The sequence below is a fragment of the Corylus avellana genome, chromosome 3 (genome assembly GCF_965113065.1).
Source record: "Corylus avellana chromosome 3, dhCorAvel1.hap1.2, whole genome shotgun sequence".
Lineage (NCBI taxonomy): Eukaryota > Viridiplantae > Streptophyta > Magnoliopsida > Fagales > Betulaceae > Corylus > Corylus avellana.
This window is the reverse complement of record NC_142492.1, coordinates 4,769,164-4,783,443: the sequence shown is the minus strand read 5'-3', so window position 1 is coordinate 4,783,443 and position 14,280 is coordinate 4,769,164. Positions and strand designations below refer to the sequence as shown.

Below are 14,280 nucleotides of genomic sequence, written 5' to 3'. Positions count from 1 at the left end.
AATTGAGGAATAATAGGGAGCCAACTATTTTGCCCAACAAAAATTTAACTTTTGTCTTATTTACTTTTAAAAAATAAAAAATAGAAAAAATGTTTGAAGCAACCCTATTTATTTTTTGTCTTTCTTTTATTTGGTATTTTAAAAAAATGAAAAATGATATTTTTTTCATTTTTTTAAAATACCAAATAAAAGAAAGACAAAAAATAAATAGGGTTGCTTTAGACATTTTTTCCATTTTCCATTTTGTTTTTTTTAGAAAAAAAAAAAAAAAAAAAAGATGGTAAAAGTTGGACTTTTGTTGGGCCAAAAAGTTTAGCCTTTAGCATTTCTCTATTAAATTATTAATCGATCGGTCTAATGAAAAAAAAACAAAAAAAAGCTTATCCATTGGTATATATATATTTGGTACCTATGAATAAGCTTTACATTATTTTGGTGTTCATCTATGGGTAAAATATTTGGTACCCTTAACATTTCTTTATTTTTAATTTGCCCCTCCGTCCACATTTTCTATTAATTTGGACAAAACTACTCAAAATGTGCTTTTATATCTACAGTTGAATTTCACACGTGCCTCCTATAGAGTAATGTTATAAATTACTCTTATATTCTTTTTGTATTCCTCCAATGATAATGTGAGTTGAATTTCATGTGCCTCCTATTGAGTAATGTTAGAAGTTACTCTTATATTCTTTTTGTATTTCTCCAATGATAATGTAGCTTTTAAAATCACCATTGGACTTGTGATTAATTACTATTGAATTTTGATCAAATGATAATTTTAAAAAATACCTCATTTTTTTATGGACACAAGAGAGACTTATAGACTTATGTAAGACATGTAGGCCTTTTTTTTTTTTTTTGGGCTTCGACGCGAAATATTTTTAACAAAAATTAGTTGAAAATAATCATTGGTTATTTGCTCATACAAAAAATAATGACCGTAATGGTGACCGTCAACAACCTCTAGCAATAGCAAGAAACAGTGGACGAGTTTCGGCTGGGCAACGGAGAATGAATTGCGAGAAAGAGTGTATGCAAGAAAGAAAAGCTCAAACTCAAAAAATGGTTTTCGATTTAAAAAAAATGTCAACTATTTGACGGTAATTAAAGAGGATTTTCTTGATTAACCGAAAACGTTTTCTGTTTGGCCACAATTTTCAGTGATACCCAAAAAAAAAAAAAAAAAAAAAAAACAACAACAATGTTTTCAAAAAATAATCAACCATTTGAACAAAGTTAGTTCCAACCTAATAATGATTAGTTAATTAAGTTATCGTGCATGGTGGATCAGTATTTTTGTTTTTTAGTCCGACAAGAAGACTCCGATGCTTTAGTCAATAAAATATTTAAAAAATAGTTTGGAATAAAAACTGGATAGAATTTTGGAAAGAGACCCAAAAAAATCCTTCTTACTTGGCTGTGAATTGTCTTTCTCTCTTCTGACTTATCACTTTCTGACATACCACCACACGACGAGAATGGATGAGAAGAAAGAGCTTACCACATAAAAAGTAGGCACTCTTTTAGTGTACAATCTTCTTCAGTTTGACAATTCCGCATGTACGAATAAGATGAAGATAAGATGAAGATATGAATTGTCAAATATATATATATATATGAAAAGCTTTTTAGCCGTTTGTGAGTTAAGTAAATTTGAGCTTATAACTCACAAACGGCTAAAAATTTAGCTCAAAATTTACATATCTTTCATCTTTTCATGTCATTCAAATTTATCTAAATTTTCCACTATGTTGGGGCTTTGAAAAGTTTTTTAGTTGATTGTGAGTTAATAAGCTCAAGTTTAGATTTTAATTGAGAATTAATTTAACTTTGACCCACTTAATGTTCCCATTAATCTTATTTAAAAAAAAAAAAAAAAAACCATTGTCGATTTGAATAATGGCGCTCTCATCATTTTATATATATATAGAGAGAAATTATTTATTTCAATAATTTGCCCGTATTTTTCTCATGTTCTCTTACAAATTTAATAAATCAATCATTAAATTTATAAAGTCCACCATTGACTTATGTGGGGTCCACATAAATTTATAAATCTAATGATTAATTTGTAAGATGATATAGGAAAATATGAATAAAATATTGATACCAATCATTTATCATATATATTATATATAGGGTTAAATACCTAATTCCCCTAAGGGTTTCAACACTATATTTTTTGCCCCCTAAGGTTTCATTTGGATCACAAGAGGTACCTGTAGTTTTGATAAAGACAGAGGTAGTACTTCCGTTAAAATTCCGTCCAAAACTTAATGGAATGCCACGTCAACACCAATCAACATGTCATGTAACTAATTTTTTGACTTTTTAAAAAAAAATATTAAAAAGATTAATATATATATATATATATATATATATATATATATATATTGGGGATGACCTAACCACCTCATAGAACCAAGGGGGTGGACGAAACCACCCCCAATGGGTGGGGGTGGTTTCGGCCACCCCCTTGGCGCACCTAGCTACCCCCTTGCCTGGCCACACCCAAGACTCATTGGAGGTGGCCGGGCCACTCCCAATTTTTTTTCTTCTTTTTTTTTTTTTTTTTTTGAAAAAATAATTTTTTTAAATCTTTTTATTTATTTAAAAAAAAATTAATTAATTAATTACATGACACGTGGCGACATTTGATTGGTGCTGATGTGGCGTTCTGTTAAGTTTTGGATGAAATTTTAACGAAAGTACTATCTCCGTCTTTATCAAAATCATATGTACCTCCTGTGATCCAAATGAAACCCTAGGGGGAAATTATGTATTTAACCCTTATATAAAAAGTAAAGTTCTTCCTTGGAATGGCTTATAATTGCAACATGTGGCATAAACCCCATAAATTTTAAATACTAAACTAGTCATTTAACTTACAATTTTTTAAAAGTAAACAGGTTGTTCAGGTAAAAAACCGGTTTAATATGGCTATGTGCATTTTAAGTGAAATAAATGGTGCATTTAATTTGCCTATTAACTCTCTTATGTAACTTCCGTTTAAGGAACGTCAAATTAGTTCTTTGTTCCCAAGAGGTAGCTCAATCGGCTGGGACTACGCCTAATGAAGTGAAGGTCATTAGTTCAAATTTTATTTCCCCCTCTTGTGCGGACATGTCAAAAAAAAAAAAAAAAAAAAAAAAAAAAAAAAAGTTCTTTGTCTACTCTTTCTTTACATGTAAGAAGAGTTAAAACATTAGGGTTTCAAATTCTCTTTAATCTCTATCTCACTCTTTACTTTTAGGCACCCCTAATTTTTTTTTTTTTTTTTCAATGACGGTGAACCTCAACAAGGCAGAGCCTTTTGGACTCACCCCTATAGAGTAAACCTGAACCTATGCCCCACCCTCAAAAGTTTTCTTACACGAATCAGGGTAAACCATTGGCTTTTACACTGGAGGGAGTTTACACCTAGCAAGTCTCGAATTTGAGATATACGGGGTGATACTTCCTAAGACCACAAGCCTCAACTACTAGGCCAACCCCTTAGAGTTAGCAGCGCCAAAACATTAGGCGACACATCTCCGCCTTCTCCAGCGGCGGAATGTTCCTTGTATCTTTATGAGTTTGAAATCCTAGAGGAAGCAAAAAAAGAAAAAAAGAGCAAAGAGTGAAGACTTAAGATTTGCATGTGTATCATCATAAAATGTGAGTGTTTTTATATGCTGCTGTTGCCAAAATGTGTCACTGGTCATTTACTTCACCCGAGCTGCAGGCTGTGTTGATCATTGCTTTTCTGCTTGGCTTTGAGCTAGACTGAGACAGGGTTTTCTTTATTACCTTTCTCGAGAAGATCCAGTTTATCCCATTTTGTGCGGAGTGTAATCAACAAGAGGGTGCCGGCTTGGCAGAAGAGGCCACAGATTAAGCCTATCCACAAACCCTGTAGAAAACAAAGCAAATAAGTTAAACATTATCTTTCTCTTTTTTGTCAAGCAGATGATATCTTCTCATATTGCTTTGAAGGAAATATGGTATTTTGCATGTATTTGCAGACAGATTTTAACTGATATTTGGGTATGTTCGGTCATAAGAGTCTCGGAAGAAGTTCACACGAAGAAAAGAGAAAGTTAAGTTGACATTTGTAACGCCCAACTTACACCAAGCTATTGCTTTAACCAAGCGGAATAGGACACTATCCATTTTATGATTAAGATTTGAAGTTGGTGCATCTATTGGTGTACATAATGTTAATGTCAACATGTCTTCTAAGGGTCTTTTAGTTTAACTTCGTTCTGTGCAAAACGCAACCAAACTATAAAAGATTTATGAGATTCATTGTATCATTGAGAAATATTTATTGTAGCCCCATATCAATTCGTTAGAATTGGAGGGGGGCAAATAATTTCTTAAGAAAAACAACTCCATAACGCAATTTAGAAGCATTTCATTTCCTGTTTTATCTTCTTGTTCTTAAAGAGCTCACCTTAGCTTGTAGTTTTGACTTAAATCCGAGGACACATCCAATTGGCACACCGATGACATAGAAGGTTGCCAAGTTAACGTACACAGCCAAGTGCTGCCAACCACATCCCCTGGCCACCCCTGCAGCATCAAAACCATTAGCTTTGAAGTTTGAACCTCAAAACATATATTAGAAAAGACAGAAAATTGATTGATTCTGACCTGACAAGACACCTTGCACTGCATCAATGAATATTGAAATTGCAAGAAGAGGTGTCATTGAAGCAAATTCCTTTATGATTTCAGAGCTGCTACTGAAGCAACTAGCCCATATATTGTGACCAAGTGCAAGAGCCAAAACAACTGTGAAGGCAAGAAGCAGAGAGAGCTTAACACTCACAGACATGGCATTCTTAGCCCGGTTGGCATTGCCTGCTCCCAATTCATTTGACACCCTTGTGCTGCCACATTAAGTTCAAAATTTTGTCAGTATCTGGAACAGAATGGAGAAATGGAGGACTTAGAAAGAATAAGGCAACTTTATATATATATATATCCTACCAACTCACCTTGCAGCAGCACTGAGACCATATGCGAACATGAAAGAAATAGCTTCTGTATTCACGCTGAAGTTATAGTCCAGAGAAAGACAAAAAAAAAAATTTTAAGGGTAAAAATCAGCCTGTAACTGATACAGCAGGGGAAAAGACGGAGGAACTTACCACATTGCAACCAGCGAAGTAGTTGTTTCTGAGTTTTGCAACAGTCCTGCTAAGAGCACCAGAATCTCGAAAGCCCAGTACTCCAAGCTGGCAACATTTTGAAAATAGAGGACTTGTAAAAATTTTATATGGTCATGTTTTACGATACTAAGTGCTCAAGGATGTGTTCTACCTAAGGTTTATATCATTTGTGGGATCAAATGAGTTGCCGCTTTGTGGTGACTTTGTAGTCGAATTAGGAAGGGAACAACTTATAGGTTGTATTAAAATGTCTTAGTACTATACATGAGCATAGTATTAAGTCATTGAATACTGATAAATAAGTGGATGAGCCAAAAAAGAAAGTACTATCATCAAGTCAGTATTGATACAGTAGGCTGCCGAGGACATCGGCTATAGAGTGTGTCCCACATGGCTTAAAAACTAAACCATTTGTATATAAATTCTCGGGCACTCTTCCATCATGATAATGTCTTGAATATAAAGATCAAGCAAAGGGAAGGGGATAGTATGTTGAAGGCACTTACCATACCATTGCTGCAGAGGGCAGAGCTAGTTTCAAGTTTGAAAAAATGTACCGGCAAGATTCCAATGAAAATCCCTCCCATGTTTGCTCAAATTTCTTTGCACAAGTCACATACATGGCCAAACTAATTGCTGATAGCCATAATGCAATCGAAGCTGCTAATGGAGCTCCCTTAAAACCGAGAGCTGTCCAATGTACTAAAGCATATGCAATACCAGCATTAAAAAGCAATGGTAGCCCTGAGAATACAACCAGGGGCCAAACAATAGATTGTGTCTGAAGAAACCTCAACATGTTTTGCAGGAAGCCATATGCAAATAATCCTGGAATAAGAAACTTTATATAGAGGGCGGCTGTCTTTGCAATGTCAGCATCTTGATGAAGTAAGATCAGTATGGGTTCTGTATAGAACCAGATGACGGCTATGATGGCAGAGAAGAGGAAAGATATGATACAAGAGGCTTGTAGATAAATTCCCAACATTCTGTATAATTTTGCTCCAAATCCTTGCCCACAAAGTGTTTCAAGGGCTCCACTTAATCCAATCTAAAACAAGAACAAAGATGATAGGAGTCAACAGCTGAACATCATTAAAAATTTGAGAAAAGTTAGCCTCAAGTATAGTGTTTCATATCATTGTTTGCAGTAGCTAGGATTATCTGCTGTCAACTTTTTTGTAGTAGTGTTTTTGTTTTAGCTTTGTTTGCAACTAAGGAGTGATCGAGTGCCTTGATTTGCTTCTGCTATAGCAAAATTTGTACTCTTTATCTCTTGGTCAAATAAATTGGTCATTCATTCAAAAAAGAAAGATCATTTGATCAAGACAAAGCATGAAGTCATGAACTATGTAATGTTATCAGAAAATAGGTACTCTTGCATACAACTTTGTCAGTCTGTAAACTTTATGAGAAGTTCTTCCAAACACAGAGAACAGTACTGATATATTATGTCTCTTCTCCAATCCATTATGAGAAATGAAGTGACAAAGTTCGTGCCACAAAGATACCATGAAAGCATATGTGGGTATACCCTTCACATTTCATCTTAATTACATACAACCAGAAAAGGCTTGAGGTGGATCAACACCCTCTCTCGTGAGCTCATAGATGCATATTCAAGGAGTGTTATCAAAAGACAAAAGGCAAGCCTCATTGCTCCAAAAACGTGAGCCTTTAGCTTTTTCCTTTTCCAAAAGCAAAAGGAAAACATCCCTACCTTATATATATATACATACAACCAGAAAAGGCTTGAGGTGGATCAACACCTCTCTTGTGAGCTCATAGATGCATATTCAAGGAGTGTTATCAAACGACAAAAGGCAAGCCTCATTGCTCCAAAAACGTGATCCTTTAGCTTTTTCCTTTTGCTTTTGGAGTTTTTGTTTTCTTATGTCATGGTTTAGCATCACCATCATCATTGTCATATTTGGCTGCAATTACGTGGCCTGAAATCTATGTCCATGTAAGAGACAACTACTCCACTAATTAAAAATTATAAACACTTCCTCCTGCTACCATGCTCTCCCGGCCCACTTGCTCAACTACCTCCAAAAATAAATACTAATATTCATTACTTTTTTTTGTATTCCAAAGACAAATATTAGTACCACCGGTTCGTTTGATAAAACGTTTTAGAGGGTGATTATTGCTTTTTGACTGAAAGAGTATTATGATGTAACATAAAAATGAAAGTAATTTTAAGTACTTTTGCTTATTTCGAGAGCGTATCATACGAAGCCATAGCCTTTCCATTTGTTCTCAATTCTATGAAAGAACTATATCAATGCGAATTTAATGGTATACATTTCTTGTGAAAGCAAGAGCAGTGTGCTACAAATATGTCAATACTATTACTCAGACTAAAAAGAAAGAAAAAAAAAATACATGAAAGAAAAGGAAGATGAAAAATTAAGTAAACAAATAAAAGGAAAACATATATAAGAAGTACTAAGAGACATAATGGACGTGATAGAGTAGTTACCATGGTGGCGAGGCCGGTGACAACCGCCCACGAGTTTGCAAGAGTTGCGCCGGCGAGCTCAAGCTCGCCAAGGTGGCCGGCGATCATGACAGACACCAAGGTTATGGAGTAATAGAAAACATTGGTAACAATCATTGGAAGGGAAAACAAAAGTTGCTTCTTGGCCTCCTCCACGTCCAACACTTTCTTCCCCCACCCTCCATTATTTGTTTCTTGATGATCTCCACCATGAATATCATCATCATCATCATCATCACAAGCCTCTAGCAAGGGTCCATGATCTGTGCCGGAATATGTGTTCGGAGACATCTCTATTTTCCACCCCAGTTCTCGTAGTACCTTTTATCCTTACAATTTGTCTCTCTCTCTCTCTCTCTCTCTCTCTATATATATATATATATATATATATATATATATATATTGCATCTTTATTCTTACTAGGATGTCGACAATAAAGTGGTCCAAAAACATTAAAACAATATCCATTGCCTTGTGACATGTGCCCAATTCAATAAAATAAAGATTGTTGCCGAGAGCCGAGAAATGTAAAGGATAAATAAATTGGGCCATGCCTTATTAATTGACAGCTGCAAAGGAAGAAAAATCCAGAGGCTTCCACTAGCAGCTGTATATGGACCTATTCTTTCTGTGTTTCCATCATTTCTTTTTAACTTGAGCATGTAATTTAACCGACGGTTAAGATTAAGGCCTGTTTGGGTATGGGGTTGAGGATTTAAAAATATGTTTAGCATTTGAAAAGTTTGTTTGAAGAAAAAAGTACATATTTGGTAAACAAATTAAAAACGCTTTTAAGAGTTCAAAAAACCCAAAAATAGTCAAAACGCACTTTTAGCAAAAGCTTAAAAATGAAGTTTTTACCCAAAAACATTTTTTTTACTTAAAAGCTCAATTTATCAAACACAATGCCAAACAGATTCTAAGTTTCTTAAGGTCTTAGGGTCCGTTTGGGATTGCGATTTCAAAAACTGCATTTTTGAAATCGCTACTTTTTAAAATCGTAAAGGCGTTTGGTAAAATATATTAAAAAATATTTTTTTATCAAATATTTGTTATGATAAATCATGATTTTGGTTTAAATTCGTGTTTTTTTCAAATAAGCACCTCCTAGCCTGCTTTTATAGAAATCACATATTTTTTTCTTATTTTAAATTTAGTGCTTTTTAAGTCACAATGCCAAACGCCTTACGTTTTGCAATATCTTTTAACAACACACCCTTAAAAAAAAAAAATTACTTACTTTTAAGGGAAAAATATAATTTAGCTCCCCAAACTACCAGTCATTTTTATTTTAGCCCTATAATGTTCAAAAAGTGATAAAGTAGCCTCCAAACTACAAAACAGTTGCAATTTGGCCACTTTGTTAGTCATTACTGTCAAATAGGATGAAAAATTCAATACAACATCATTTTGGCAAGGTTAAGTTACTAAAATGCCATTTTGGGATAAAAAATCAAATTAGAAAGAAGCTCCCACAAAACGTTGTCGTGCTGGGAGAACACGACAACGTTTTCCAACATACTGTTTGAAACGATCAGTTCACAAAGAACACGACAACGTTTCTTGTCCACTATTTCCCATGGGTAGCTTTTCTTTTTTGCCTTACGAAAACGCCGTCGATTTGTTAAGGTAAGGGATTAAAAAAATAATCTGCGATTTTAAACCAAATTGCAACTTTAAGGTGTTTGGGATTGGGATTTTAAAAACGCAAATTTTAAAATCTCAAAAAAATCTGCGATTTTCATAAGCTGATTAGAGGTACTTATTTGAAAAAAGTGCGAATTTAAAACAAAATCACGATTTATATTAAAAAGATATTTGGCGCAATAGTTACCTTTTTTAGAACGGGAATAAAAAAAATACCAAGAATACCCACCTAAAATATATTAAAACCCTTCTTTTTTCTTTTTTCTTTTCTTCATCCTCTCTGTCTTGTTCATCCTTATTAGTAATTTGGTCATGAAACCACAATTATATACTAATGTTATCCAAACACTCAATTAATAAAAAAAAGTATTTTTTAGTATGTTTTACCAAACGCCTGTGTGATTTTAAAAATTAGCGATTTTAAAAACGCAATTTTTAAAATCGCACTTATTGAAATCGCACTTCCAAACGGGCCCTAAAACCAAAGAAGAGAACCCCGTCCTCCTCACTTCATCTTCTTCGTCAAGAACCCTTCCAGTTCGTCACTTCCCTTCTCCACACAGCTGCCCAACCTCCATGCGAAAGCTCAAAACCTTCTCCTCTCCGGCTCACAGCTTGTCAACTAGGAAGAAGATTGCAAGTGAGTTCGTTGACGATAATGTGAGGGCTTGTGGATTGTCGGTGGGAAGTTTGTCGGCGAAGTCTACCATTGCGTGTACAAAATGCCTATGCGGAATTGAATCACTAGTGATAACTTCTCGCACGCAGAAAAATCTTGGTAGAAGGTTTATTGGATGCGGTAAATACAAGGTGCGGATTTAGGGTTTTAAAAATTAGGGGTTTTACGAAATAAGTTTCTTAGGGTTTATTTATGAATCGTGGGTCACTAACATGTTTGTTTGGAATTATATTGTTTGAATCGATCTGTCTCAAGTTTGCCTTTTCTTTTCAAGATATGTATTTTCTTGCAGGTTATACAAATTTTCTTAGATATGTGACCTTTTTGTTTTGATTAGTTGATTAGTCAAGTGCCCTTAGGTTTTTAAAATAGTTGCATTTGCTATCAAGGAATAGAGTAAAGATTGGAATAGGTTAAATTGTGAAATGTAGATTTTCTTCTTGCGCTGTCAATGTCGACGCTTCGGTTTGCAAGAAAGGTTTTTGGACATTTCTTTTCCTTCCATTTTTTCTACTTAATTAGGATCCAATTTACGTTGTTTTTTTTTTAATGGTTTTAATTAATTAGTCTATATTAATCATAGGCTAGTAATCAGAATCCCCATAAATTAAATTGGAACAAAAAAATTTAGGGATAATCCTTGTCAATAGATCAAGTATATGTGTATATGCATGTTGAGCTTCTTTTTTTCTTTTCTTTTTTTTTTTCTTTTTTTTTAACACTATTATTATGTCTATGTTGTTTCCTTTTAGATAGCTGAAAGTTCTAGAAAAAAAAAAAAAACACTTATAGTCATATATTTAGCTTGGTTCTTGGATACCTTCATTAGTAAACAGAGTTGAATTAATTCATTGTTAAGGTGCTCTTCCTAAATTCCAAGTTTCTGATAGCCATTTCCAACCTTCTTTTTCATTCCAATGGAAGCCTTTTCTGTTTCTGTTTTAACTTATTAGCATTGTAGCACTTGTTTAATTTTAGAGGTTCATAGATATACATCAAATTTTGGAAAATTGGTATCTTTTATATGGTTATGTGGAAGTTCATTATGTTTCTATGCTGAATGCTACATTTTTTGTCTTTATTTGAGCTTCCTTGTCTCAAGCAACTTGGGAGAACTGCTAATTGGATTTTAATTTGCATTATTTTTGTTATTTAGGACAATAAGTTAGTTATGGTTTCTTTTGATTCAGTTTTAAGATTATGTGTTGAGGAGATTTACTTCTTGGAGTTCTTTTAGGGAGACTAAATTATATTATGCTCCGTTTGTCAATGTTTTTTGTTCCAAAAAATTTTTGATGTGAAAACAAAAATTTAGTTTTGTATGTTTTATGTTTTGAGTTATCACTCAAAGCATAAATCTCTCCTGATGGTTCTACAGGGCGAATGTTAAGCATTATGTATGATGGACTTTCATGAAGTTTTTGATTTGCTATTACTTTTTTGGATTAAAGAAGTACATAATTTGCATGCATAGTTGTGAGGACATTTGTTTGAGGGATTTGGCTTAGTTTTTTTTATAGAACCTATGTTGTTCTTTTAAGGGCTAGGATTAAATTTTGCTCTCTCTCTTTTAAGAGCTTAGGATTAAATTTTGCTCTCTCTTTTAAGGGCTTAGGATTCAATTTTTTTATTCAGGTTCTTTAAATCTATAGAATGAACAATTGATGACTAATTCTCATTTATGAAATATGCAAAACGAAAGTGATAGTGGTTGTGATTATTTTATCTGGGCTGACGAAGAAGCTAGCTCCCAGTGTCACAGTTCAATGCCCAAATTGCTGATCAGAAGAAAGGTTTTGAAACTGAACTGGCGAAATTAACGTTGCAGATTGATGCTAAAAAGTGTAAAAACAATAGCATAGAAAAATACTTAAGGATGTCATTGGCCACTTGTTTGATTTTAGCATTTTTGTTGTTGTCTTGTTTGGTTAGTAATAGGGAGAAACATCATTGCACTGTTAGTAGGACAATGTTGCCATGTGAGGAAGAAACCTATATAGTTTAAGAGCTTTTATTTAGTGGCTTGTCTTAAAGTGAGAAAACAATGTTGCCTATTAATTTTTGTTGAACTTCTTTTGTTCAACAAGTTATTAATGTATGGACTTTTACTCACCTTACTATTAATTTGCAAAGTTATTTCTTGTTGATGGTGTTGGTGCAATGATGATATGATTTGTACATGATATGGCTATGATAAAATGCATCTATATATATCCTCCATTCTTGAGCTTATTATTCAACTAGCAACCGGATAAGATCAAGAGAAAGAAAAAACATCAGATAGTGAAGAGTTAAATTGCAAAAAGTAACTAATCCAAACTATCATTAAAACTACTAAAATTTCAAATGTGTGTAATCTCACATATCATAAATAGCTTGCTTCTATATTATCCTAGAATAGTCCACTTTCCTAAAACTAAAAATTGGTTCATAATCTCTCAATAGCACAAGTTAACAAAAACACATCCAAAATAACCAATTGTTGCTTTCACAAGGTAAAGATGTCTACCATTAGACGTATATATTACATATCGAACATGACCAATTATTGCTTTCACAACCCCTTTCTTTGGATCTAATATTTTTGCCAATCCGTCTTCTTCCTTTTTTTTTCTTGTTAGCCTCCATTACTGCAATTGTCTTCTCCACGGTTGGTACAATAGTTTTACCTCTTCTAACAGGTGTTGATCATGCAATAGTAATTTCCAGTTGTGGTTGAGGAGGCTGAGAAGATCCAATTGGTTGAGTAGACCCTTCTGGTTGCGATGTCCCATGTTCCTGTGTCGACAAGTGTGTGCTCACATTAATCAACCATTAAATTCAAATGAAAAGAAAATAAAAGAAACGCTTAGTGTATGAAGTACTCACAGTAGCACTAGCATTGCTCACATTAGCATTGCTCTGAAACTGTATGGACTGTGTTTGAGGAGGTCCATATAACCGTACTGTGTTGACAGTACCTTAAAACTATGTAACATTAAAATATTAACTTTCATTCAAAAGTAAAATGCACATTAAATTAAATGGACCACAATGAAATAATAGTATAAATAGCTTCCTCACACTAGCATTGCTCGGAGGCTGTGTGGACTGTGTTTGAGGAGGTCTATACAACCGTACTGTGTTGACAGTACCTTGAAACTATGTAACATTAAAATATTAACTTTCATTCAAAAGTAAAATGCACATTAAATTAAATGGACCACAATGAAATAATATTATAAATAGCTTGCTCACACTAGCATTGCTCTAAGACTGTGATGTTTGATATTGAGAAGGCCCATACAATCTGACTGTGTGGACTGTACCTTGAAATTGACCTCTACCTCCACCCCTAATTCGTGGTCCACCTCTATGCATTCCAGTTGGCTCTCCCTTAGTCCTTGGTCCACCTCTTTGCAGTCCAGTAGACTTTTCTAGAGTAGGTCGACCCCTACCCCTATTACTCTCTCTACCTCTAGAAGATGCATCAGTAGCTTGCGAAATCTACAAAGATGATGTAAACTTGGTAAATCAAATAAACAATTGGTCTTATCCAGGCATTGGATAATGTCCTCTCCAGGCATTGCGAAATCTGCAAAGATGATGTCCTCTCCAGGCATTGGATAAACAATTTCATCATAGGTTTTTTTATATATCTCAACAGTATACCAATCATCTACATAATCTTCAGGGTTTGCATTAAAAAAACAAATTGCAGATATTACATGTGCACATGAGATTCCTGTCAAGTCTCACTGTCTACAGCCACAAGTTCTCCTCAACAAATTTATAACATACTACTTGTTATTGTATGTCACTTCATATAACCTAGCTCCAGCATATGTGCTGTAGCAATGCCCAACAACCTATCAAATTTCATCCAATTTGGCAACAACCCTTGGACAAAGCCTACCAGTCATGGTGCAGATGCCATCCTTCTTTATTTGATATCTCTTCATCAACTTCTTCCTTATCATTTTCAGCATGAATATGATCGCCAGGTCACACACCTTTAGAATGTATGCATTGAAGCACTCACACAGGTTGTTCACAAGTAGATCACACTTGGGAAATGTATTGAACCAAGCCCTACACCATGAGCTTGGGTCAATCTTTGACAAATAGTCGAATGCATCCTGGCTTATATGCTTCAATTCATCCATTTTATTATGGAATTCAGCTTCAGTGTATGATGCAGCAACAACCCATAACTTGTCCTTCAATGCAAGACTACGATGACCTATGTCTCTGTAGTTCGGATACAAATGTCTCACATAAAACCGGTGGTCACCCCCGGGAAGCACCACATC

The 14,280-nt window shown here is 34.3% G+C and overlaps 1 protein-coding gene across 1 annotated transcript; it reads right to left on the bottom strand.

Annotated features, from left to right (window-relative positions):
* Positions 1-3,623: 3,623 nt before the first annotated feature.
* Positions 3,624-8,008, bottom strand: LOC132176531 (protein DETOXIFICATION 18). Its single transcript, XM_059588769.2, has 7 exons — positions 7,645-8,008; positions 5,666-6,210; positions 5,139-5,225; positions 4,986-5,042; positions 4,639-4,877; positions 4,439-4,557; positions 3,624-3,895 (listed from the first exon to the last, which is right to left on the bottom strand). Exons 1-7 carry the CDS (start codon positions 7,951-7,953, stop codon positions 3,764-3,766), a joined length of 1,488 nt encoding a protein of 495 aa, XP_059444752.2. The 5' UTR covers positions 7,954-8,008; the 3' UTR covers positions 3,624-3,763.
* Between the last annotated feature and the right edge of the window lie 6,272 nt (positions 8,009-14,280).

Excerpts from the sequence above, each read along its gene's own strand:
- LOC132176531 (XM_059588769.2), bottom strand. The coding sequence starts at position 7,953 with ATGTCTCCGAACACATATTCCGGCACAGATCATGGACCCTTGCTAGAG. Across the intron at positions 6,211-7,644 it reads TCACCGGCCTCGCCACCATG|ATTGGATTAAGTGGAGCCCT; the intron begins GTAACTACTCTA and ends TTCTTGTTTTAG. Across the intron at positions 3,896-4,438 it reads AGTCAAAACTACAAGCTAAG|GGTTTGTGGATAGGCTTAAT; the intron begins GTGAGCTCTTTA and ends TGTTTTCTACAG.